This window comes from Falco punctatus, assembly GCF_963210335.1.
Source record: "Falco punctatus genome assembly, chromosome: 6".
In the NCBI taxonomy this organism is placed as follows: domain Eukaryota; kingdom Metazoa; phylum Chordata; class Aves; order Falconiformes; family Falconidae; genus Falco; species Falco punctatus.
The window spans coordinates 37,510,423-37,534,180 of NC_137585.1; the positions used below are offsets into that span (position 1 = coordinate 37,510,423).

General features: G+C 39.8%; 1 protein-coding gene across 2 annotated transcripts in view; it reads left to right on the plus strand.

Moving 5' to 3' along the window:
- The window catches only part of GUCY2C (guanylate cyclase 2C), a 61,790-nt gene extending 38,071 nt beyond the window's left edge, over window positions 1-23,719 (plus strand). For both annotated transcript variants that reach the window (XM_080393112.1, XM_080393111.1), the window contains 11 exons: window positions 4,017-4,149; window positions 5,896-6,033; window positions 9,719-9,807; window positions 10,532-10,623; window positions 12,255-12,413; window positions 13,782-13,974; window positions 14,346-14,520; window positions 15,457-15,555; window positions 16,319-16,413; window positions 17,058-17,134; window positions 18,989-23,719. In XM_080393112.1, coding sequence (XP_080249238.1) covers window positions 4,017-4,149; window positions 5,896-6,033; window positions 9,719-9,807; window positions 10,532-10,623; window positions 12,255-12,413; window positions 13,782-13,974; window positions 14,346-14,520; window positions 15,457-15,555; window positions 16,319-16,413; window positions 17,058-17,134; window positions 18,989-19,163 — 1,425 coding nt within the window. In that variant the 3' untranslated portion in view covers window positions 19,164-23,719. The remainder of the gene's footprint in view (window positions 1-4,016; window positions 4,150-5,895; window positions 6,034-9,718; window positions 9,808-10,531; window positions 10,624-12,254; window positions 12,414-13,781; window positions 13,975-14,345; window positions 14,521-15,456; window positions 15,556-16,318; window positions 16,414-17,057; window positions 17,135-18,988) is intronic.
- The last annotated feature ends 39 nt before the right edge of the window (window positions 23,720-23,758 follow it).

The following is a 23,758-nucleotide window of genomic DNA, read 5'->3' on the forward strand; positions in this document are numbered from 1 at the left end:
CCTTGCTAAAGCTGTATGCCCTTCCGCTCTTTCCTCCTCTGGGGACAGGTATATGAGGCAGGAGAAGCCAGCAGTTGTCAAACTGAAGGAGGAAATAGGGGCCAGAGCTGGCTTTGGGCTATTTATAAATAAAGAAATGAAGTATGCCCCAAAGAAATGTGACCCAAAGATCAGAGAGTTACAGTCTGTTGACCAGTGGCTCTGATTAGTAGGGCCTGTGTAGTCACAAGACCTGCAAAACACACTGTCCTGTGGCCGCAGGTAAGGCATACAAAGGAAAACTGTTTTTTCAAGTTATGGAATTATTGTAATCTGTATCTAGAGATGGGATTCTACACAAACTGTTTATTTTGCATCCTGATTTTCTCACTCACTAGAGTCACCAGAGCTATCAATTTCAGGCAGTTTAAAAGGGAAGAAACCAAGACTGTTTTTCAGTAGTTTTCAACAGATGTTTGCATTTTAGGTCCTTGTGGTAGGAAGAATCAATATACACAGTAAAGGAAATTTTATTCTACATTAGAGACTTGTATATGTTTAGCTGGTAGTTAAAGAGCCTTTATAATTCACAGGTATAAAAGTTCATTACATCTCTGCATGTAATGTAGAGATTTAGCTCTGCCTTTTTGTTAGTGCTCAGCTGCTCTCCTCTTCCTATTGCTAGTTTGCAGTTGGGACAGTCCTCCCATTTCCCTACATGCATCAGTTCAGATTTGGTCTCTGTGATGAATGACTCCACTGTGACTGTTCTAAACATATTGAAAATCTTGCTTTTTATTAAAGCCCTCTTAATACAAACTGTCACAGTTTGTTGACCTTGTTAATGATTTTCAAGTTCAGTTAATGTTCAGCATTAAGTTTAATTTTAAATAGCATCAGTGGAGTTTCTCTTCCTCCTCACAGCATATAAAAAAACCAGGGTATTTTTTAACACTTGGCAATTCACCTCCAGATATTTCCTTAGAAAATAAGGACCAGTAGCAGCTCTGTTTATTAGAAGGAGAGAGAAATCCTGGTCCCTCTGAAGGGAGTGGCCAAATGCCCAGGGACTGCACTGAGACCAGGACTTAACAACTAGTCATTCACTGCACTGTTGGTGATGGGGACATGGCGTCTGAGGATGGGTGGCACACCACATCTGTTCTGTGGAATGGCTCCTGACCATTACTAGCCATATTAGTAGAGACGGTTCACAAAATCTTCCTGAAAACTTGTACGTACCTAGGAATATCAGGAAACTTACTGTTATTTGGACGATCTGCCAGCCTCTCCTATTCCTTGATCTGACACTGTGGTGAAGCTTCTGGGACCTAGACATTTCCATGAAATTCTTGTATCGCTTTTCCCAAACAATAAGTCTCCCAACCTCCAGGCACCCTATTTTTACTCTAATGGCTTCTTGCTTTACATAAGTCACTTCATAGCCCTTCAGCTCCAGTTCCTCTCATCTTAGTATCTGCCCTTTTAAAGTCCAGTCCCAGCTCTTCAGGCTGTTAAAATCCCTATTACCAGCTCCTGCAGTTCCTTTGCCTTCTGTTTGATACACTTCTTCCTCTCCACACCACCACTCCCCTACATGCTGTTTTTACTGTTGCCCAAATAGTTCTTGTACTTTGTGTACTCTTCATCTGGTTGCTGCATCAGTGTTTCTGAACAGAGGTTGGATCCTTTCTGTCCCCTAGTACAGCTAGCTGAGCAGTGACTGTTCCTCGAGTAGCCCCTAGTCCTCTAGAAGAGATGGGGAAGGCAAAAGCAAAGGGGAAGAAGCCCTAAATCTGCCCTATTTACCCTTTTTTTTCTTTGGTTTTTTTCCTCTTTTTTTTTTTCTCTCTCTTTTTTTTTTTCTTTCTCTATCTTTGCTGTCTCTAGGTCTGATGGCACCACCTGTAGCTACATGGATTTGGCTACATGTGACCAAAGAGCTCTGATGAAAGCTCTGCTAAGAAGGAATTGCAGTAATGAAGCCTTACAGTTATTAGTGCATACACTGTCGTTGCAACACTATTTATTAAATGAGGGGCTGCTGCAGGATATTGTGCAAGGGATTGTAATATTCTTGCATTGTGTCAGTAAAAAGGTTCTCAGTCAGAACTAAAGCTTCAGAGTTTCAGCATGGAGGAATGCTTCAAGGATTTAGGACTACTGCACTGAAAGTCATTATTAATTTTTAAAATCACATGGCAGGTTCTTAATACGTTCTGTGTTTTCAGGTAGGTGGAAGGAAAGAGACTAATTTTATCAGGCACGTCTATATAACTTCTGCCTCCAGAAACTGTTAACAAGAAAGCCCTGGTATAAGCAAATCAAAATTACCTTTGCCTGCCATTTAATACTGAATCTGATTGGGAATTCTGCTGCAGCAATGGGTATATTTTCTGGCTGATGAAAGCAGGATCTGGAAAAAGGCACAGCTGGAGGAAATAGGACATAAAGCAGGCAAAACATCCTGGATAGTGTCATCAGGGCTGCATGATAAAAAATGCTTAATCAAGAAATGTTTTCCTTGGATATAGCATGCACAATCTCTGCAAATTTTGGCATGGTCTAGATAGGTCCAGGGTAACCAGTCCAGCAACATTCTCCAGGGATTGCATCTCTTGCAGACTGCTCGTGTCTCAGACATATAACTACTGTGCCAAAACCTCAGCTCATGTCTTAGTGATCTCTTGTAGCATTTGCTGATCCGTTCCCAATTACAGATATGCAGTTATTTGGAGAAAACCCAGCCTGTTATACAGTGTATTCAAGTCTGTCTACCAGTTGTCTTACAAGAGGATGAGCTATACATGTAGGAGTCTAAGTGGAAGACCATTCAGAGAAGAAACTAAACAGGTATGACATACCTGTTCTGGCTTCCACAGAATATAGATTGTGTTTCATATACTGAGCTACAGGGAAAGACGACTATGGGAAGAAAAACAACCAGCAATAGGCTATAAGTAGGTGTCAACTTAAAGTAGTTTAGAAGAGAGAGATGAAACAATAAATAATAGCAAGAGGGTGCAAATTAGCATACCTACTCCCTTCTCTAGTTTACGCCCACTTACTAATGTTCTTTTGCTGCTGTGCCTCAGTGCTGGCCCCTTCTCATGTATTGCACCGTATTCAAGTGTTTTAGACAAATGAGATAAATTCAGAGGTGATGAGTAAAAAGGGGCAAACTACACACCTTTGTATACCTGTGTGTGTAGTGACTCAAGAGTCTGAATTCAGCTTAGGAAATAATAGCTGAAACTGCATTGGCCAGTCCTCATGGTGCCCACTTCTGAGTTTAGCTCATGGATAGCTGATATGTATTGACTAGCACAGAGAGAACTATAATTAGTCAAGTCAGAAGAGATCTTTATGATTGTCTGTTCTGATCCCCTGCCTTACATAAGCCCTAGTGCATCACCTAACACACTCTGCATTGACTCCTTTTTTAGCCCTCTGCTTTGCAGAAGAGGATCTGCTGCAATGTTTCTGAACCAATCTCTGGTGTATGGTAATCTTCAAAGATGAGACAGACATAAAGAGCAATTCCTCTTACACCTATGGTGGCCATTGGATGAAAAAGCAGTTAGAAGCACTTTTTTTTTGTGTGACATTCCAACAAATCTGTACTATATTTATCAAAAGCATGTTTATTGTAAGTGAAATCAAATTTTCTGTGGAAGGAAATTATTTTTCCTAATTGCTTAATTGTGTTCTAATCTCGTAAAAACCCAAGATGCTATTTCAGACTTTACGTTAACTAACAGGAAGGATGGTCTTCCATGACATGATCCTTCTAATGATCCATCTCCTCATTTCTTAACATTGACTGTTACTGTCGTCTTGGAAAGTCTGCTCTGCAAAACAAAATTTGTTTCCCTCCATGATGGGAAATTGTGATTTATGGATATACATTGCTGATGAAGACCATTTAATTATTTGGACAGATATTCCACTAATATTTCACATTCTTGTTGAGTCTAAGAACAGCTGACTGTCTCACACATAGTCTTGCTTTCTTCCTCTTTTATTATCAACCACAGGGGATGTCCTACCTGCACTCAAGCAGAACTGAAGTCCATGGTCGACTCAAATCCACAAACTGTGTAGTAGACAATCGCATGGTAGTGAAGATCACTGATTTTGGCTGTAATTCAATTCTGCCTCCAAGGAAAGGTAAAAACAGTACCCAACTGGGCTCCCCTTCATGGTTTACAACCAAATGGGATTTTCTTACATTCATAGTCTAGTAGGGCCTAATTACATCTTGTACACAGTACAAAACATACAATATGATTTTGTTTCTTGTAGCAGCCATCATACAAACGATATCTGAAACCCCTGTCTTAAATAACAAAAAGAGATTTTTTAGCAGGTAGAGAAAGAAATTAGGCAGTGTAGATGAGGAGGAAAGGAAAGGTGAATTTTCATCTTATAGTTTAGAAACAGATTTCATGTGGCTGAGATGCAAGAAACATTTTCAGCATCCAAGGCCTTCATGTAAACAGCTCTCTTCAGCAGTAATGCTGAACTTGTGTGAAGGAAAAAAGGAGTTAAGTACCACAATCTTGTAATTGATCAGATGCACATGTTACCACAATGCTCTGTGATCTAATTTAAATATTAACTCTTGTGACTCTGCTCATCCTTAAAAAATTTGTAATGATATGCAAAGATAACCTTAATGTTTTTCATTCCTTATGTAGGAATTTAGGAATATGTGTTAAATTAGACTGGAATAATTTAACAGCTTTTATTTACATTTTCTATGAGATGTCATATTCATAGGACATTTTTCTAAAATAGAGCACTCCTACTCATCTTTTCCTTCTTACTTGATCTTGAGTGAAAAGACGAACCCATCTGAATCTGTGTAGTAGAGCTTGGGGTATAATAAACACAGCACTGTGCCGTAACTGCAGCATATGACCTGAGAAGAAACTGTCATTGCAATTGGGTTGAGAGAAAATTTTTACATTCAGATACAAACATGCTCAAGAGTAGCTATTAGAACATAAAAAAAAGAGTAAGAAAAGAGCACTGAATGTAAATGCTCTATTCATTCTTCATTTTACAAATTTCATAATTAAATTTATATTATTATTATTACATTGTAATGTATTTCTCTTCTTTGATTGCTTGTAAGTGGCCTCAAAATTTCTGGCTACTAGAATTCTTTCCTTGAAGAAACCTCACTGTTTCACAAGAGATCTACAGATGCATTGTGGCTGGATATTGCAGCCTGATATCATAACACTGTCTTCAGGGTCACTGTGTTCAGGTCACTGTTATGACACATCACCAGCATGTCGTAACAAACTGTCATATCATTCTGGTTTTGAGGCACAATGGTGCACTAGAAATGCAGATTAATAATTTATGTAGAAAGTAAGTCCTTATGAGCAGGTAATATTATGTCAGGCTCAAAAGCACTTGAGAATTATTTCAGTAGATTCATGGTATCAAGGCTGCTGGGAAATACTACAGTCCTCTCATCTGACATCTTGCATAACAAACTACATGCATCTAGCTCAGCTTTTTTTGTTTTTTTCTTTAATAGCACTGGCATTCCTTGGTCTTCTACAAATGCATAGGCTATTAAGCCCATGAAAGGTAGTTAAATAAAGCAAGTTCAGTGCTGACAACCATAACTTTTCTGGAGGTGGAAAATAGTAGGGTCAGCAAATCCCAGACAGTTGAAAACTACCACATCAGGGTTTATCTAACCTGTATTGATGTCAGCTTCTCAAGAGAAACGTTAAAGTAGGAAATAAACAGTACCAGTGGGCTCTGGGTTTGATATGGAAAGAGTAAAAGGAGATACCACTATAGCAATGGATGCTCTGAGAAGGCTCACCCTTTTTGAATTACTTCTCTCCCTTTCTCCTTTATTTTGTCCCCTATTGCTCTCTGGATCTTCAGACCTGTGGACAGCTCCCGAGCATCTCCGTCATGCTGATGTATCTCAGAAGGGTGATGTGTACAGCTATGGGATCATTGCTCAAGAAATCATCCTACGCAGGGAGACCTTCTACACTGGACACTGCTGGGACAACAAAGGTAAATCCACAAATTTCTCCTCCATTGCAGCCTTCCAGGTTGGTGTAGCTGTAACTGGCCCATTCTCCACATTTTGTGAAAGGCATTGTCTCTGATAGCTGCTTGAACTGCTGCTTCTTTCACTGTGTGATGAATGAAGAGCTTGTTTGAAGGATCTCAGTTAGTGTCCTTATTTTTTCTGCAAATAAAGTTTGCACTGAGTTTTCTTGTCTTTTCTCCTCCCTCCTCACCTCGGTTACAGCATTACAGAAGTTAACATTATACAATGCTGTCCAGAGTCACTGTAACATTCAAAGGCCACAAAGTTTTTTCTATTATGAGTTGTGCACATGTAATAAGTCACTCATATTAGGCATTGTAAATCAGCAATGTCAACAAAAATAACAAAAAAGCAGCATGACACAAGAACAGTTGGCATTTTAGAACTGGCAATTAGACTTTATTCAAGCCTGTCAAAATTAACTTTAGTCATTTAACTTCTGGCAGAAAAAAGCATCTCCTCTGTAGTGCACCCATTAAACTCCATTTTGTGCATTTTGTGACATTGTTCGTGAATGACTAACTGCCCAGGTAATCCCAGTTCCCAGAATACAGGCATTACTATATATTAGAACTGACATAAAAGCATGTGTGGGTTTGGGATTTTTCTAGTGACAGTTACCAACAACAAGTCTAGACATTGCCTTTACCTCTGAATCATTCTGATAGATCTGCCTCACATTTGTTAAAACATCTAGAGCAGCAGCTGGACAGCCTAATAGCCCTTTTCCTGAGTTATATTTGAGAACAACTTCTGGGGCAAGTTCATCATCCTACATTATCTCAAATTTATGTTCATATTTGAGGAAACACAGTATTTCACATCTCAAACTCCTTAATATAAATATAAACCTAAAACATATTAGATGTGTTTCTTCCTCTTCAAGGAAATTCTTTGGACTCCATGCTTAAGATAAGGTAGAGAAAATAAATCTTTCCTTTTTCTTGGGAAGAGGCAGGCACAATCCTCATGAATGCAAGGATTTAAAAAATATCACAAAAATAGATAAGGGAATGAAAAATGCTTTTCCTTGCCCATTTTGACTTGCAAAGCAAATCCATAGCAAACTACATTTTTTTAACTGTGCTGAGCAGTTGCAGTCTTTCTGTGTTATGTTAATGGTTATTAAGTTAGCCTCAGACAGTGTTTCTGGGCTCTTCTGAGGTGTGGTGGCATCCTCACTGCTTTTTGACCCTGGCTGTCACAGTCACGATCTGGTTCCTTGTTTCAACATTGACCTGTTTCTTAACACTGCATTTTGTCATTTTAGAAAGACTGTCCCTTTCAAATAGCATTAGGTTAATCCATCCAACTGAAAAACTTTTTAGCACCTTTTAGCACCTCTAGGTGCTGTTGTTGGAGATGGTCACATATATCAGCATGTTTAGTAAGACAGCAATAAACTTACTGAGCCTGAAGCCTGTTTGGTAAGTCTGGATGCAGTGTAACTTGAACAAAAATCTGCTTTGTGAACGTCAGCTGAAATTTCAAGTTTTCCATTCAGTGAGGAGGGTGGGTTTCTCCCCAGAGCTTTTTCCTTAAAAGCATTAGTAGATGCCTAAGATATATATTGCTGATCTAATGGATTCTGGTATTATTCTTGATTTTTGAATAGGCAATTTGAGTAAATGTGTTCAGCCTAGTTTCAGCAGTTCATCAAATGTCATGTAACAGAAAGGAATGAGTGTTATTATATATTGCTGAAGTGGTTCCTCATTTAAATGTCTGGATTCATTCATTAGCCAAGATGAGGCAGCAAAATGGTGGACCATACTCATGCAAACACTTTTGAATTTTTTTTGTGGCATCATCTAATTTAGGAAGAGAGTAGCTCAAACTCGGGATGACCATTTACAAATATCTAACATAAAAAAAGGGAAAGGAATACCAAATTAGAGTCAATGGTAAAGGGCAAAGAAATGTCCCCTTTGCATGTTAGATTAATTTGCTTTTTAAGTCTCCTGCAGAAAGTCTCTCAATGGCTAGGCTATCAGAATTTAATCTCTGCAATTTATAAGACATGACATTGTTATTTCAGGACAACTGATATAACCGCTTCGCCAGGACTTCACTGGCAGTAGCAAGGACTGTGTTCAGATTTTAAAAGAGTTGTTTAAAAACCCCTGTACTTAGCCTCCATCCACCATCTTAGGAAAATTAAACTCAGCTTCCAGGTACTCAGTGAGACAATTTGCTCAGCCTGCAAATATGTATAATCAACTTAACATAAAATAATATTGCTACTAATGAGAGAAAAGAAGTCCCACAAAGGCAATGGGCATACAGAACTGGATTTCTAATGTATAGAAGTAACTAGGTCATAGTTCTCTTCACTGACTTTTTTGCAAGACAGCTGTTAGGCCAGCTGGTTGCTCCACTCTTCTGCAGAAACACCTCATTTGCTGCTCATACTGTGAAATCTTGTCATGTACCAATGCTCAGTTCAAGCTGCCTCCTTGTTTCACTGCTTTATGCCACTGGCTAATTGCAGTGTTGCTAATAGTTGCTGTTACTTCCGCTATCAGGTGTATGCACAGTGTGGAAATCCAACACATTCCTCTTGTATACATGAGACTTACACAGATTCTTCTGTCTCTTAGCCCACAGAAGTCTTCTTAGGAGTCTCTACACTCCGTAGCATTTGGAGGACTCAAGTCTGCTCTTTCTCTAGTCTGTAATTTCTGTACCACAAAGCTGGAAGCTGCTGCGTCTTTTTAAGGTGATCATGAACACTTGGCATGCTTAGGCATCCCTAGCTGCCCTAGACTTGCACATACCATCACAATTACAAACCCTCCTCATCTCATTATATGCTTCCTTCAGTAAAATTGTGTCCCAAACATAATAAGACATTATTAATAAATGTATTTCATCCTTGTTCACAGATCTTTTTCAGTTTCTCTTTCTCTCCCTCAAAGGTAAAAAACTGCTTGTCTTATTTAACTCCCTCTGGAACTCTTGAGGTCTGGAGGAGAAGGACAAAGATATTTTTGCTTTAGCTTTCACTTACTGTGCTTAAATTGATTTGTGCAAATGCAGCCTGCATTCTGATCTGTTCAGATTCCAAATAACTTTCATAGAATGGGTTTCATGAATAAGAGGACAAAGTGAGTTAACAAATGCAGTGGTTTTAAACAATATACATTAATAGCCTAGTTTTAAGGAAGCTGAACATCTGCAGGATGAACTGCTCTGATAAAAATTGTATGTCTCCACACTTTTGATGAAGTCACAATGGGCTTTTCACATTGTTCTTTATTATAGCTATATACCTCATGCTGAGAGGCACACTAATAATGCCTAACATTCATTTGGGAAGATGCTATAACTGTGTCTACCATGATCAATAAATACTCATGTACATTCCTATTCATTTTGCTTTCAGGGGCATTCAAGCCAGCTTGTTTTGATCTTGTGACATTTAGATATTTAGACATTATTAAATATCACAATTAGACATTGTGATATTTAGAAAAGCTCCAAAGTTGAAATTTGCATCAAAATGAGAGAACTGTCTTCAAGGCTTCTGTTTGTACAGTAACTTGTAGCATCATAGGATGCTATCTGCAAGCAACATCCTTCTTATGTTGTTTTTTTTTTTTGTTTTTTTTTTTTTTTAAACCTTCCATCTTTTTCCTGTGTTAGAGAAACTTTACAGAGTGGAGAGTGGCAAAGGAGTGAAGCCTTTCCGACCAGACCTGTCCTTGGAAACAGTGGGAGAAAGACAGGTGGAAGTAAGCTATTGATTAACTAAGCCATTTTCTGGGTGAAGGGCAGAAGTCCTGGCCAAACTAGAGGTCATGATCATGGGAAGATGAAAGCTATGCACATTTTAAGCCAAATGCCCTAATATCATGGGAAAAAACCAGTATTCTATAGTTGTTGCCAGTGAAATTAAATACAACCTAAGAAAAATTATTTCACTGGAAAGAAATGGACACTTACATGGTGCCACTCTTCTGACCTATTTTAGATATCTTTCAGGTGGGATGAATCACACCTCTTTCCACTGACTATATACCCCTAAGGCTTCTTGCTCCAGTGAAAATGACTGTATTGTAGACGTCCACATATTCAGCAATGAACCCCATTATTTTTGGCTAAATCACCAGTTTTAGAAAAATCCCAAACTCAAGATACTGGAAATATAATTACACAGCATTTAGCTCCATGTCAATAACTGTACCTGGCACCAGCTGCAAGACTGGATCCATTTACTTGGCTTTCATTTATGCATTGCAAATTCAAGTTAAGATCATGTCACTAGTCACCACAGAGTTAAGTTTAAGATGCCTGCAGTGAGTGTCCTAACCATAGATTCAAAATGGTTAGTCACACATTTTAATATGTTGCCAGTCAAGAGTAACCGGAAATTCCTTAATGAACCAGTGCTGTTTAGCACTATTATCCTTCTATGTCCCTTACTCAGGTGGACTTCCCTTAAATTTTTGTTTGAAGGTGTATATGCTAGTGAAGAGCTGCTGGGAGGAAGATCCGGAGAAAAGGCCTGACTTTAAGAAAATCGAGAGTACTCTGGCTAAAATTTTCAGGTGAGCAGCAGGAGTACCATTTTTTAGAAGGTTCCAAACTCCTCCTAAGTATTAAAAAAATCGTATTTTTAAGTGTGTAAGCTGATGTGATTATGATTCAGTCAGTGGAAAAACTGAGTGTTTTCACTTAGATCCTCTTCTGTTCTTTGGCAGAAAAGTAGGCAAGCATGTGTGTATGTATACGTACATGTGTGTGCATGAGAATCTATGCATGTGTTAGCTGCGTGAGGGTAAGACAATCACTATACCTCAGATTGGTACATTGTGAAAGTAGCAAGCTGGATAATTAGAGATTTAAACGATTCAAGTAATTCACCCCCTGTCTCTAGTTGAGAGTTGGATAGTGACTCATGTCATCCAAGTTTCAGGAAATGAACGCACATAAATGTTTGGAGGATGATTAGAAAGTTTGGATGAGCTGGTTTGTGCCATAAATGAGTTTGGATGGTCGCAAATTAAGCTGACCAGAAGTGCTGTGTTATAACTCACCAGAAATATTAATTACAGAGTTTTGTTGGTATAAAGTTGTGGGATAATAGGGGCCATAGTTGAATAAACCCTGTGGGGTTATACAGGCCTTTCACCTGGACAATGCTGCATTGTTCCTGCAGAGTTTGGTCTGAAGTAATTATTTCAATGTCCAGCCAGTGAGCTTTTAATCAGTTCTCTTGGGAAATTGCTCTCCAATTTTTAAAGCTTTTCTCATCAACAAACCCCAGCAGTACTCACACAATTTTATACTTTACGTGGGCAGAAGGACAACTGCACTAAGCATAACTGAATGTATTGACTGAATAATCCTACTGCAGCTGAATAGAAAGATGTCCTGGTTCAGCTCCTAAGCCTCCATTCTACAAAAGCAAAGAGTTTGCCTCTTGCCACATGCAACACAGTGTTTTCCTCATGGAGGCTCTAAGATGGTGCATCCCTGACATAAATATTTGTATACAGTAAGAGTGATTTTAAGGTCCAGTTGGATACAATACTAATCTAACTGTTAGTCAGCCTGGCCCCATCTACTTTCAGACTGATTTGGTGAGTGCAGGTTGGCCAGACAAACAGGGGTTGTGAGTGGCTTGTTACTTACTGTACTTCTGCTTCCAGGAGTTAGTAGGCTGGAGTCTGCAGGATCTTGTGAGTAAAACCAGCCCAGGGGCTGCTAACTCTTCCATTGAATTGTTCCATCTTCTACACAGGCACCCCCAAATTGTCTTAATTCTTCTGGCTGAAGTCTCCATTTAAACGTTATATACATTTTTCTACCTACTATCTTTAGCTTCCTCTCAGGATTTGAGCTTATTAGTTACTTTTTACAAATGAATGTTCATGGATTACCCAAGGTAACCTGGAGCTGACCTGATGTTAGCAGGGCTAGGTGATTTAAGGGTGATTTAAGAATTACCATCTCCAAGTGACAGGCATGGATCACAGACTTTCAGTTTGTATACGTAAGCCCTCCAAGCAAGAAATGGAATGATGCACTTGAGGCACTTTGTATTCTAACTACATGGAAGCAGTTTTCCAGCTACACTGGAGAAGTTTTCTGTTGCTCCTTTTTTGTCTCTTTTTGACTTTCAACAATGTGCTTTCATCAACCTTACTTGTCTCCTGAGTATTTCTGTTATTCATAGTAACTACCATGGCCAGACAAATGAAAGCTACATGGATACCCTGATCAGGCGTCTACAGCTGTATTCCCGGAACCTGGAGCACCTGGTGGAGGAAAGGACAGAGCTATACAAGGCAGAGCGAGACAGAGCAGACAGGCTTAATTTCATGTTACTTCCAAGGTAACTGGCCAGGAAGATTTTCACTGGCATTTTATTTACATATATCGTCTGGTTCTTGGAGAGTGGGGTTTGGGATTAACGTTAATCTTCTATTTCCTTCCCCTCTAATCTGATCCTGCTAGGAAGGAAAGAAGAACAATCTGTCTCTGAGGTCTCCACCCTATGGTGGAGTTTCATGTCAAGATGGTACTGGGACCTGTTACTTTCCTCAGCCTCTCTTAATGGACAGGATCCTCCTGTCCAGCACAAAACTCTTTTTTCACTGCCCTCCTGGGAACACACAGATGTACAGTGATCCCACATCACAGAGTTCTGCTCCAGCACCTTGCTATGTAGAAAGAGTGACTCCAGCTGGAGAGCAGGAGTGCAGTCCAACTCCAGGCTGGGATTTAGCAATGCAACAGAGAAACTGAGGTGGTCTGGGCCAGACTGGGCTAGACGGATGCGTCAGGACAGGACAAATATTATTGATATTATAATATTGGTAATATCAGTGATTTTGGTATTGCATACATTTGGAATAGTAAAACTACCCTTGTATGTCACTACTAGTTTCAAGGGTATTTAAGTAGTCAGAGTATTGATTTTATGACTCTTCTTAAAAAAAATCTGTTCAATTCACTTTTGGGGAAAATTTGAAATGAGCTCGTTGCGTGCACCATGCAACAAGGAATCCATGTTTCCTTTCTCACACTGTTGTTCCTGCCACTCTATAATAGTTTCATTGTAGATGGAACACAGCATTGTGCAACACCTATAACCTTCTCAGTCTCTCAATTATTCTCCTCAGATACCCCCACTAGGAACAGATTATTTTCCTGGATTTAGAAATGCAAGAAAATTAAGGTCCCTCTGAACAAATATTGACTGTCATGGTATTGAATCTTTGTTCCATGAAATTATCAGACTACAATATCTCATCTGAAATCAGGATGAGGCAACGTAATTATCAGGATGAAATTACTTCTGTGCTAATGAAACAGAAAAATATGTCTGTTTTTACTTATCATGTAGGTAGAATGTAGGTCTACAGGTCAGAAGATTCAGAATGTCAGTTTTAAATTTGACTCAATATCCCTATTTCTGAACTTAGCCAAGAATCTCAGTTGTCTGTGCCTCAGTTTCCTCATGGCTATTAACACACTTGGATTTTGTAAGGCTGTAGCGCATTAATTAACATTAGTAAGTGCTTTGAGGTCCCTGGCTGAAAGGCATTATGGGCATCTAAAATGCAATTATAGTGGCGGTTTTCAGCAAATTATTGTGTGTTTCTTGCACAGAAAGCAATGATGTGGTTGGGTTGCATGAACAAATACCTTTAATATGAAACATTACTCATCTTTCTTCCTGCCTTCTCTGCTTCCACAGGCCGGTAGTAAAGTCTTTGAAGGAAACTGGCCTGGTAGAACCAGAGCTATTCGAAGAAGTCACTATCTACTTCAGTGATATTGTTGGCTTCACCACACTCTGCAAATACAGCACACCTATGGAGGTGGTAGATATGCTGAATGATATCTACAAGAACTTTGACCACATTCTTGACCATCATGATGTTTACAAGGTGATTTGCTTTTGCTCAGTTAACCAGGGGACACAAATAAAATTGAATGTTGTGGTGGATTTGCGAATCTGCCTTCTAAGCAAAGACAAAAGAGAGAAAACCAGGTCAAGCTTACCTCATTTCAATATGCTTTTAGTGTGCCTGCTTATACCAAATTTTCTATACTGGCTGGTCACAGATTCATTATCTGGAATGCTGGGTACAGTTATTAACAGTCAAAAAGGTGTCAGCTACTTTCAACTATTTGATCCTGCTGTCCAGGGAAAAAAATGTTTAATCATGAACAACAGGATCTGATAGACTTTCTGCTTTCAACTAAATGTGTAATTTGCTGTGTTTGCAGGTAGTGAGTTCTAGTTTTATTCCCACAGGTGGAGACCATTGGTGATGCTTACATGGTGGTCAGTGGTTTACCAAAGAGGAATGGCAACCGACATGCAGTAGACATCTCCATGATGGCTCTGGACATCCTCAGCTTCATGGGATCTTTTGAGCTTAGACATTTGCCGGGTCTGCCTGTTTGGATCCGCATTGGAATTCACTCTGGTACACAGTAGTGCTAGACCAGCAGTAACAATGTTGCCTTGTTTCTCAACAGAACAGACATCCATAGAAGGTCTGGTAGTACATCACACGTTAACTGCTCTCCTCATGAGGAATTAGGTTGAAAACAATGTACCTGGTGGAAGAGCAACAGAAGTAAATAAGCCACTGGTTTGTTCCCCCATAAGTGAAATAGCCCATTCATTCTTAAGTCAGTAGCTAGGAAGAGCAATTGCCATTGTTCATGGTATGATTAAGCTACTTGTATGAAATAAGCCTTCATAGATCACTTTTCCCTGACCAAAGTAGAGATCAGCCATGGCCAGCTATGTTTGTCTAGCCAAAAAATGCAGGCCTGCATTTTACGCTTTTGGAGGCAAAAGTTCTGTCAAGCTTATGTGGGAATAAATGTTTCAATTTATCCATAAAAATACTTTTTATCAAGGGGGAACTGCAAAGAGCTCAACAATCCCAAGCACTTTGGGAAATTTTATCTTTATATTTCCTCTTGTTTCAACAAAACAACTGAACACTAGCTACCAAGGGAGGAACACATCAGTGAAAGTAACCGAGGCACTGGGGAACTGCTTCAGGCACCACTATGCACCCCTCCATAATTAAGCTTATTCTCTTTTTCTCTTGCTTCCAAACCTGACAGTTAGTAACTGTACTTTTTCTGTGCAGAAATTGTGTTTAAATACGATTAGCACTGTGCATCTATGTCCTTTTTATGCTTTTATTGGATTATGCAAGACTAAGAGCTAGGTTTGGTTTGGAGTGGAAGGGGAGACTAGGAGATACTTTGGGAAGTGAGGTACAGAGTATTGCCATTGGTGAGGAACGCAGAGCTCCAGCAGTCCCTGCAGTACTCTGCAACAGTGAGACACCAAAAACAGTCTCTTGATCCACCTTTTTCCATTCCCTGCATCCCACTTCTAGGTCCATGTGCGGCTGGTGTGGTTGGAATAAAAATGCCTCGTTACTGTTTGTTTGGAGATACTGTGAACACAGCTTCACGGATGGAATCCACAGGCTTGCGTAAGGATTTAATTTTAGCTGTCAGTGTAACAAGGCCAAAGGTTATTGGTTAGTTTGTGACTGAAGTGTCTGTTTTCAGCTGAGAACAATTTTTAATCAGCTTGCAGAAGTTTTAAAGATGCAGAAGCCCTATTTTTTTTGATTACCAATTATTTCACTGTTCAGCTGGGCAATGAAGAATTGTTCCTTGTTCATGCTTTAGTGCCGGTAACAGGGAGTACATAGGCTGGATCACTGGCTGAGTTCCTTTGGAAGATATAATACTTGTGTGTCTGGAATTTAATTTTACTTTATGAATTGTAGATATTTGTTCAACTTAGAATTGTATTATAGCTTTGTTGTGTAAATATGCTGACTGTATATGCTATATATTTTAAGTTGAAGCAATTAGGTCTTCAACTTCACCATTAAGGAACTGTGCCAAGAGCCATTTTGTCTTCCTTCTGCACAGTGCCTTCACATGACTATTCTCTGTGTAGGTTACTCCCAGCTATGCTCTTTTGGCACCTGAATATTACAGATACTATAGTCACCTGTATTTCAGGTCAATGGCTGTACCAGCTATTCTTCCCTAGATACAGTGCTATGTAGTGGAGTCAGATTTTTTGTGCATTGATGTAACTGATTCTTATATAATTAGACTCTCAGAATTTATGTTGATAATAATTGGAGGAGCTTCTGCTATAGCACCGGTTTTCATATATACAATATCATTATGTGGTACATCTTCAGGCTGAGCTTTCATTGCCTCTTAATTTTTTAGCTTTAAGGATTCATGTAAGTGGTTCCACTATCAACATCCTGAAAAGAACAGACTGCCAATTCCAGTATGAAGTGAGAGGAGAAACATACTTGAAGGTAACCTTTACAATATGCATGCATGAACACAGACTACTAGAGGGATAATATAGAAGTATATTATATAGCTGAGAGTACCCTACAACTTGATTAACAGCTGGGGAACAAGGGTTACAGACCAACTGGTATCACAGTCTCTAATGGTGGAAGATACTTCTATAAAGACAAAACAATGAAGAGCTCCCTAAATCATAAATTAAAGCAATGTAAAGATGTGGAGAATAAATGAAACATACCATTTGTAATAGAAAATTGTGGAGTGAATTCATCTGATGGAAGGGAAGAGGAATCTATTGTTAATTTGCTCATGCTCCCATATCTGTCTATCTACCAATCCATTTATTTCAGTCTATTACACTTGGCAGATGTCTGTGCTTGGGATCTGATGGCAGGCAGCACAGCTCACCTCTCCCACGGTGTGTGTTTCAGGTCATGGAACAAGGGAGTGGGTGCACAGCTGTATCTCCGTTCTTGTTCTTCTCACATCTGATTTTTAAACCTTTGCTGTGAGCATCAGTTACTGAAAACAAGCAAACACAAACACAGCACGATGTGCAATGCAGTATTATTTAAATAAATTAACAACAGGAAATTACATTCTAATCCTGAAATTGTGCTTTCTCTTCTTTGTCATACATATTTAGGGCAGAGGAACAGAGATTACCTACTGGTTGACGGGTACTGAGGACAAGAAATACAATCTTCCAACACCTCCTTCTGTGTAAGATGATCTTTATATGTTAAAAGGGAAGAGAAATTCCCAGTCTTTGCACTTTAGCCTTCACTGTTCCTCCCTGGCACTTGTGGGGTTTTTTATACCACTCAGCTTGCCTTCAGCAGTTAGAGGCTTAACAGTATATGTGCATATAAACGTGTAAATATTCACGACATGGAACTATGCATGTGCTGAAGGTTATTTGTGTATATAAGTGCTCAACTTGTTCATTTCCTTGGAAGGGAATTAAGACTTATCAATTGCTGATGTGCTAAGTGCAAGAGATGGACAGAAAAATTAAAAACATTAATATTTCCAAAATTTTAATCTTAATGGCACCTGCATGTGACAATACAGTGAGAGGATAACTGCAACTGAATGCTCAGATCCCTGTTATGCCTGTGAGCTCTTGCAGGGGAATTCATAGGAGGGATGAAACTTGCAGGATTTTGAGCAGTATTCTGCTAGAGGAGGTGGAGAAAGCTACTGTAGTATTGCACAGGCACGAAGTCTTTCCAAATGGAACAAAAACTTACTTTCTAACACATAAGAGATAAGTTGTCAGGGAAGAAAAATGAGGTTGATATCTTGGAAGTGAGCTATCATTTTGTATTAGTATTGAATTAAATATAGTAATAGTGGAGGTGCTGTTTGTTATAAACTATGCAAAATTGAAGTCAGGGTAGCTGGTTGCATTTACTTCATGTGTATTTTGCACACAAGTACTGCATTATTTCCTGCAAACTCATTAGATGTGTAAGTTCCTCACTTTCTGCTCTAAAATCCTGCATACAGTTGCTCTTTACTAAGTGGGAATTTGCTGCCATCTGCTTTGAAATGACTGTGTTTCAGTACAACTTGAAGCAATTATATTGCAAACTGTATCTGCCAGATATGCTGGTATATATCACCATTCCCTTATAGTGAAAGACATACGTAAAGTTACCACTTACTTCTACTGCAAAAGTTTTGAATCTCACACAATGTATTCATTGCACAAATAAAATGTTTTGCTTGTTAATTCCTATGCACCTAAAAGAGAAGAGGAGGCTAAGAGAAAGCTAAAGGTTTTCTCAGGACATTTGCAAAACAGAAACAATCAAACTTTTAATCTACTACAGAATGTCACAAACTTTCTTTTTTTTTTTAGTGGAAAGTACAAGTGTTTGTCCCTGTGCTGAGCAGAAATACTGTCAAGCCTAATTCTATGATACATCTCTTTTATAAACTTAGAACTCCTTATTTTTAATTACTATGATCTGTTGAGACTATCAGAATTATAAAATTGGCAATTCTGCAATTCAACTATTGAAAGTACCTCTTGAGCTGGATCACTGTGGTCAGCGATGTTTTTGTTTTCACTTCCTCATATATGTTGTGACTGATAAAATTGCCCCTTAAAAATGTTATATGGGGGGTACTCCAGCAAAAGCCAGATACACTGCAGAAATTTATGAAAAGGTCACAACTCTGTTACTGAAGCCCACTAGAAGTTAAATGGTGCAAGTGCTGGTGCCAGTAATGGTGTTGAGAGCTAGAATCTATTTTGATTAGGAGTGAATCTAATTAATGTCTTACTTTTTATGCAAATGATCAATTTTTTTAAGGTCGATAATGACACAGCTACACACCTCCTGTTCAGAGATTCTGATCCATGTCAACTGGAAAAATCACATGGAAATCCTGAATTCTATTCCCAAATCCAGAACCTGAATTTGGCTCTACCCACACATTTTATCAGTGGTGTGTGAATGTAATGAAGATAATCCTGGGATAGAAATGTTTAAAAGACACTGGAGATCTGGGGATCACTAAAAATGTGTGAACTGTTGATTTTTTTTCCTGTTCTGTTGCTTTCAGGGAGAACCAGCAGCGGTTACAAGATGACTTAGCAGAAATGATAACCAATATTCTTCAGAAAAGGGAAAATGAAGGATCCAAGATGCAAGAGCTTTCACGGGTAGCTAGCTACCGATCAGGTACCCTGGAATACCTGCAACTGGTCAGCACAGAGAATTCTGCCACATATCTTTAGAACTGGATGTCTACTGTGACTCAAAAAGCTGCAGCAACTCTCTGGACTACTTCATGTGAAGGCTGGAGGCTTATAGCAGAAAGGAAATACCTTTTCAAGCATCCTTTCTACCATCTGACCTGCTATGAGTAAATCAAACCTCTCTCCACTGTAACATTGAAATTGTTGGATGACTTCAGTAGGACACATGCAGCCTGATTTGAGGTAAATGAAAATATCTGCACTTGAGTCTGGAAAATAGTTTGGGGTTTTTTGTTTTGGTTAGCTTTTTAAATGTGATAGCCAGTTCAATAATCCACTTCTAAAAATATTCACAGCAAAGCCTTAACTTGACATGATTTTTAAATGTTGTATTTAATTTGTAATTTTTATTTGAAGAAAGATTTGCTGTAATATATTTGAAAATAACATTAAACATATACATAAATCCTGGATATGTTTCCATTTTTCTGCTTCTGTTGTTTTCCCCTGTGTCTCACATGTTTTGTTAAATCAAGCTGACTTTGTTCAAGAGACAACACTTCTGTTATTTACCTTGGGAGATTACTCCAGAAGTTGTATGGTTTCTAAAGCTTTTCTGAATCTCTTGGGCCTGCAAAATGAAACTGGAAATCTTGCAAAACCAGACACTTTCATATCTTTTCTCCACTTCTGCTTCTGCCTCCAAATCAGAAGTGCAACAGAAATGAAGGAAAAACTTATCTGAACTCCTTAAACCTCAGAAACTTTCAATTCAACTTTTGGATGAAATTTCACAACCAGGCAGAACTCAGGTTTACTCAGATGACTCACTCATTAACTGATATCATGGCATTTATACTAATAAACAGCTTTAAAAAGCAACCAAAGCACAAGGGACACGTGTAAAAGAAAATCAGCATTCATATGAAGATATAACAACTAGTGAGTGAAATTTTTGCAAAGGCCTTTTGTGCATTGGTAGCTTTCAAAGCAGAGATACTTCTTTCACCATTGTCAAATCTTGGTCAGTTTTCAAACCATAAAATTCGGTGAAAAATCGTTCTTTTATGTACAGCATTTTTGTCCAAGTTAACAACTTAATTTTTTTAAAAAAGCACAAGCCAGTTGCCTGTTTTTTCTTTGTCAACCTAAACTGCCTTTGTAAGAACACACACACACAAAAAGAACAACCTAGGTGTAAATAGACAGATCTGGAGTGCAAAAATGAAATACTGGAAAAACTAAATACTGAGGTGCTGTAGGGCTTATACTCTTATTTAAAGAATGTAAATTCCCACACTCAGGAACACTGTATACACAGAAACAGCAGATAATATGTAACCAATAGCCACAGCATTATGTGTAACTGATCTTAATCTAATACCATACCATATTCTATTATATTCTAATACATATATATATATATATATATATATAAAAATATATATATTAGTCTGTGTCCTAATGAAGTGTTCATTGGAACGAGGATAGAAAAAAATTACTTGTATTCTAAAACTGGTAGGTGTTAAAAAGAATATCTGTACATTAAAAGAGTGCAGTCTGCTACTGACTGCCCCACGGTGCCGATCGACAAGCTTGCTCTCTGTGTTTGCATTTGAGTGTGCAAATGCTGTGCTGCTTGGCACCACTGGGCTATACACTCAGCCAGTGTAGCTGTAATGCAGTGTTAAGCGCTGGACTCCTCAAGCCTGAAGAAGCCCACCACTACTATGTTAGGCAGACCTGCTCTGATCTTTGAATTGATGTAAGGCTATTTTTTGAAGAAGAGTTTTATGGGTTCTATCCTTGGCACCTCTGAGATAAAAATTATTTTACAGCAAATGTCCGCTGACACTGGTTGAGACCATTAAACAGTGTTTAGTTTTCAGTAGCCCTTCTCTTTCCTGCGTTCTTCAGCTCATAAATTTCATATAATTCTTTGAAGATAAATAGTTACTTTAGCAATGAGTTGATGGACCTATCTTCTGGTAGGTTTGTTTTCTACATAGTTCTGTCCTTGCATGTATCTGTCACCATACATGACAATAAAACCAATTTTGACTACCCATTTTAAAAGTTTGCTGCTGGTTTCTAGTTTGAATCTGTCTTAGATTCAATGTCTTACCATTGCATCTTGTCATCAAATGTTAGATCAAAGAGCTCTCTACCATAAGAAATCTGTCACTGAAGGTCTAGTCATTCACCTCTCCTGCTTTTTTTAAGCAGTGAAACATTATATTATAAACCTAGTGTGAGATATACTTTTGTTCTCCAAGTGGAAAGGATTTTGGCTGTGCCATCACCATTCATTGGAACTTAACTCACATTAAAAAAAAATCCTGCAAATCACTGAGCTGGAAGCATGTGGAAGTGAATCTTTCCAAATACACATCATGAGCTTTGTAGCTGTTAGGTCATATTCAGACTCCACCCTTGTCGCCATCTCATTTTTGTCATGCGTAGAATCATAGACTCATAAAATGGTTTGGTTTGGAAAAGACCTTAAAGATCATCTAGTTCCACCTTCCACTAGACCAGGTTGCTCAAAGCCCCATCCAACCTGGCCTTCAACACTGTCAGGGATGGGACAGTGCCTCACCACCCTCTCAGTGAAGAATTTCTTCCTTCTATCTAATCTAAATCTACCCCTTTTCAGCTTAAAGCCATTACCCCTTGTGCGTGCCTTTGTAAAAAGTCCCTCTCCAGCTTTCCTGTAGGTCCCCTTTAGGTACTGGGAGGCTGCTATATCATCTCCCCACTCCCCAGAGCCTTCTCTTCTCCAGGCTGAACAACCCCAACTCTCTGCACATCTTCACAGGAGAGGCGCTTCAGCTCTCTGATAATCTTCGTGGCTCTCTGCACCTGCTCCAACAGGTTCATGTCCTTCTTATGTTGGGGGCCCCAGAGCTGAACACAGTACTGCAGGTGGGGTCTCATGAGAGTACAGTAGAGGGGCACAATCACCTTCCCTGACCTGCTGGTCATGTTTCTTTTGATGCAGCCCAGGATATGGTTGGCTTTCTGGGCTGCAAGTGCTCATTGCTGTATTATCTTGAGTTTCTCATCAACCAACACCACCAAGTCCTTCTCCTCAGGGCTGCTTTCAATCCGTTCTCTACCCAGCCTGTATTTGTGCTTGGGATTGCCCCGACCTATGCGTAGGACCTTGCATCTGGCCTTGCTGAATTTCATGAGGTTCACCCCAGCCCAACTCTCAAGCCTCTTGAGGTCCCACTGGATGGCATCCCTTCCCTGCAGTGTGTTGACTGCACCACTCAGCTTGGTGGTGGTGTGGGTGCACTCCATCCCACTGTCCATGCCATCAACAAAGATGCTGAACAGCACTGGTCTCAATAGCGGCCCCCTGAGGAGCGCCATTCATCACTCATCCACACTCCCCTTCTGTTTCATCATTGTGTATTTGTGCTCTCTATCCTGGTTCACATGTGCCTCCAGTTCCTGGCCATGCCCATGACTTGTACAGAGTGTATTTTTTTTCCCCCTGTGGTAATCCTATACAGGGAATTCTATAGAAAATATAATTTTGTATTTTATTTCACCAATACAGTCAAACTGAGAGCAGCATGTGATGGAGGTGAATTTCTCATTTGGAAAAGCCTTTTGAAAATGTGCCTCCAACACAGCATCCATTCATGATTTGACATTTAAGAGTTATTTTTCTCTGGTGAGGAAAAAAAAAAAAGTAACAGTACTGTATTTTATCCTTATCTCTTAGGGAAAAGTACCCCAAAACAAAGCAGGGATCGATAAGGATCCGTTCAGCCAGCAGCAGTGTTACATGGCTTTACCCTGGGCTTCAGGCCAAGGCTTGCTACTTGGCCTGAACTGTTTGGCATGTGACCTTGTTATATGAGGCTATTACAGGCAGCGGTATCAAATTTGAACTATCTTTAACAATTACCAAAACACGTAATCCCAACAATGGATGTTTTAGGACAGCAGTAGAATATCCAACACTGGGAAAGAAGAAAAGGCAGTTTCTCAAAATGATCTGAATCACAGGGGCAGGGGAAAATCCCACAGTAAGCTGTCTCTATCTGTAGACCCCAGGAAAAGGATTGTCCCTGAGCTTTTCTGCTGGGACATGCACAGCAGTTTTCTTCTCAACAGGACTGAAAGCTGCTCTTCCTCTGATGCAAAACATGTAGTTTGACGAGACACCACCTAACTCCTGTTGCTTAATGGGGGCCTTTCCTGATAAACCTTCAAGCCTTTTGGGATAATCACTCTTAGCAAGCCCAGTGGCCAGCCTGGCGCTCCCTCCTCACTGCCTTGTGTCTCACCAGGCTGGCCAGCATTGTGGTGAGGCCTGACCTCCGCCCGGGCTGCACCCCACGGAACGCCCGGGCCAGGCAGGCTCCAAACAAGTGCCGAGCCCAGGAAAGACGCTGGGGCCCTGGGCTCTCTGCTAAGCTTGACCTAACGCTTTCCCCAGCGCCTTCTGCCATCGCCACCAACGTGCCAGGTGGGGAGGTGGTCGGGCCGCAGGGCAGCCGGCAGCCCCGGGCCCAACGGCCGCCTCAGAGCTGCCGCCACGACACTTTGGGCGGGAAATGGGGCGAGAAAAGCGGCCGCCGCAGCCGGCTGCCCGCGGGGAACATCCCGCAGGCGGA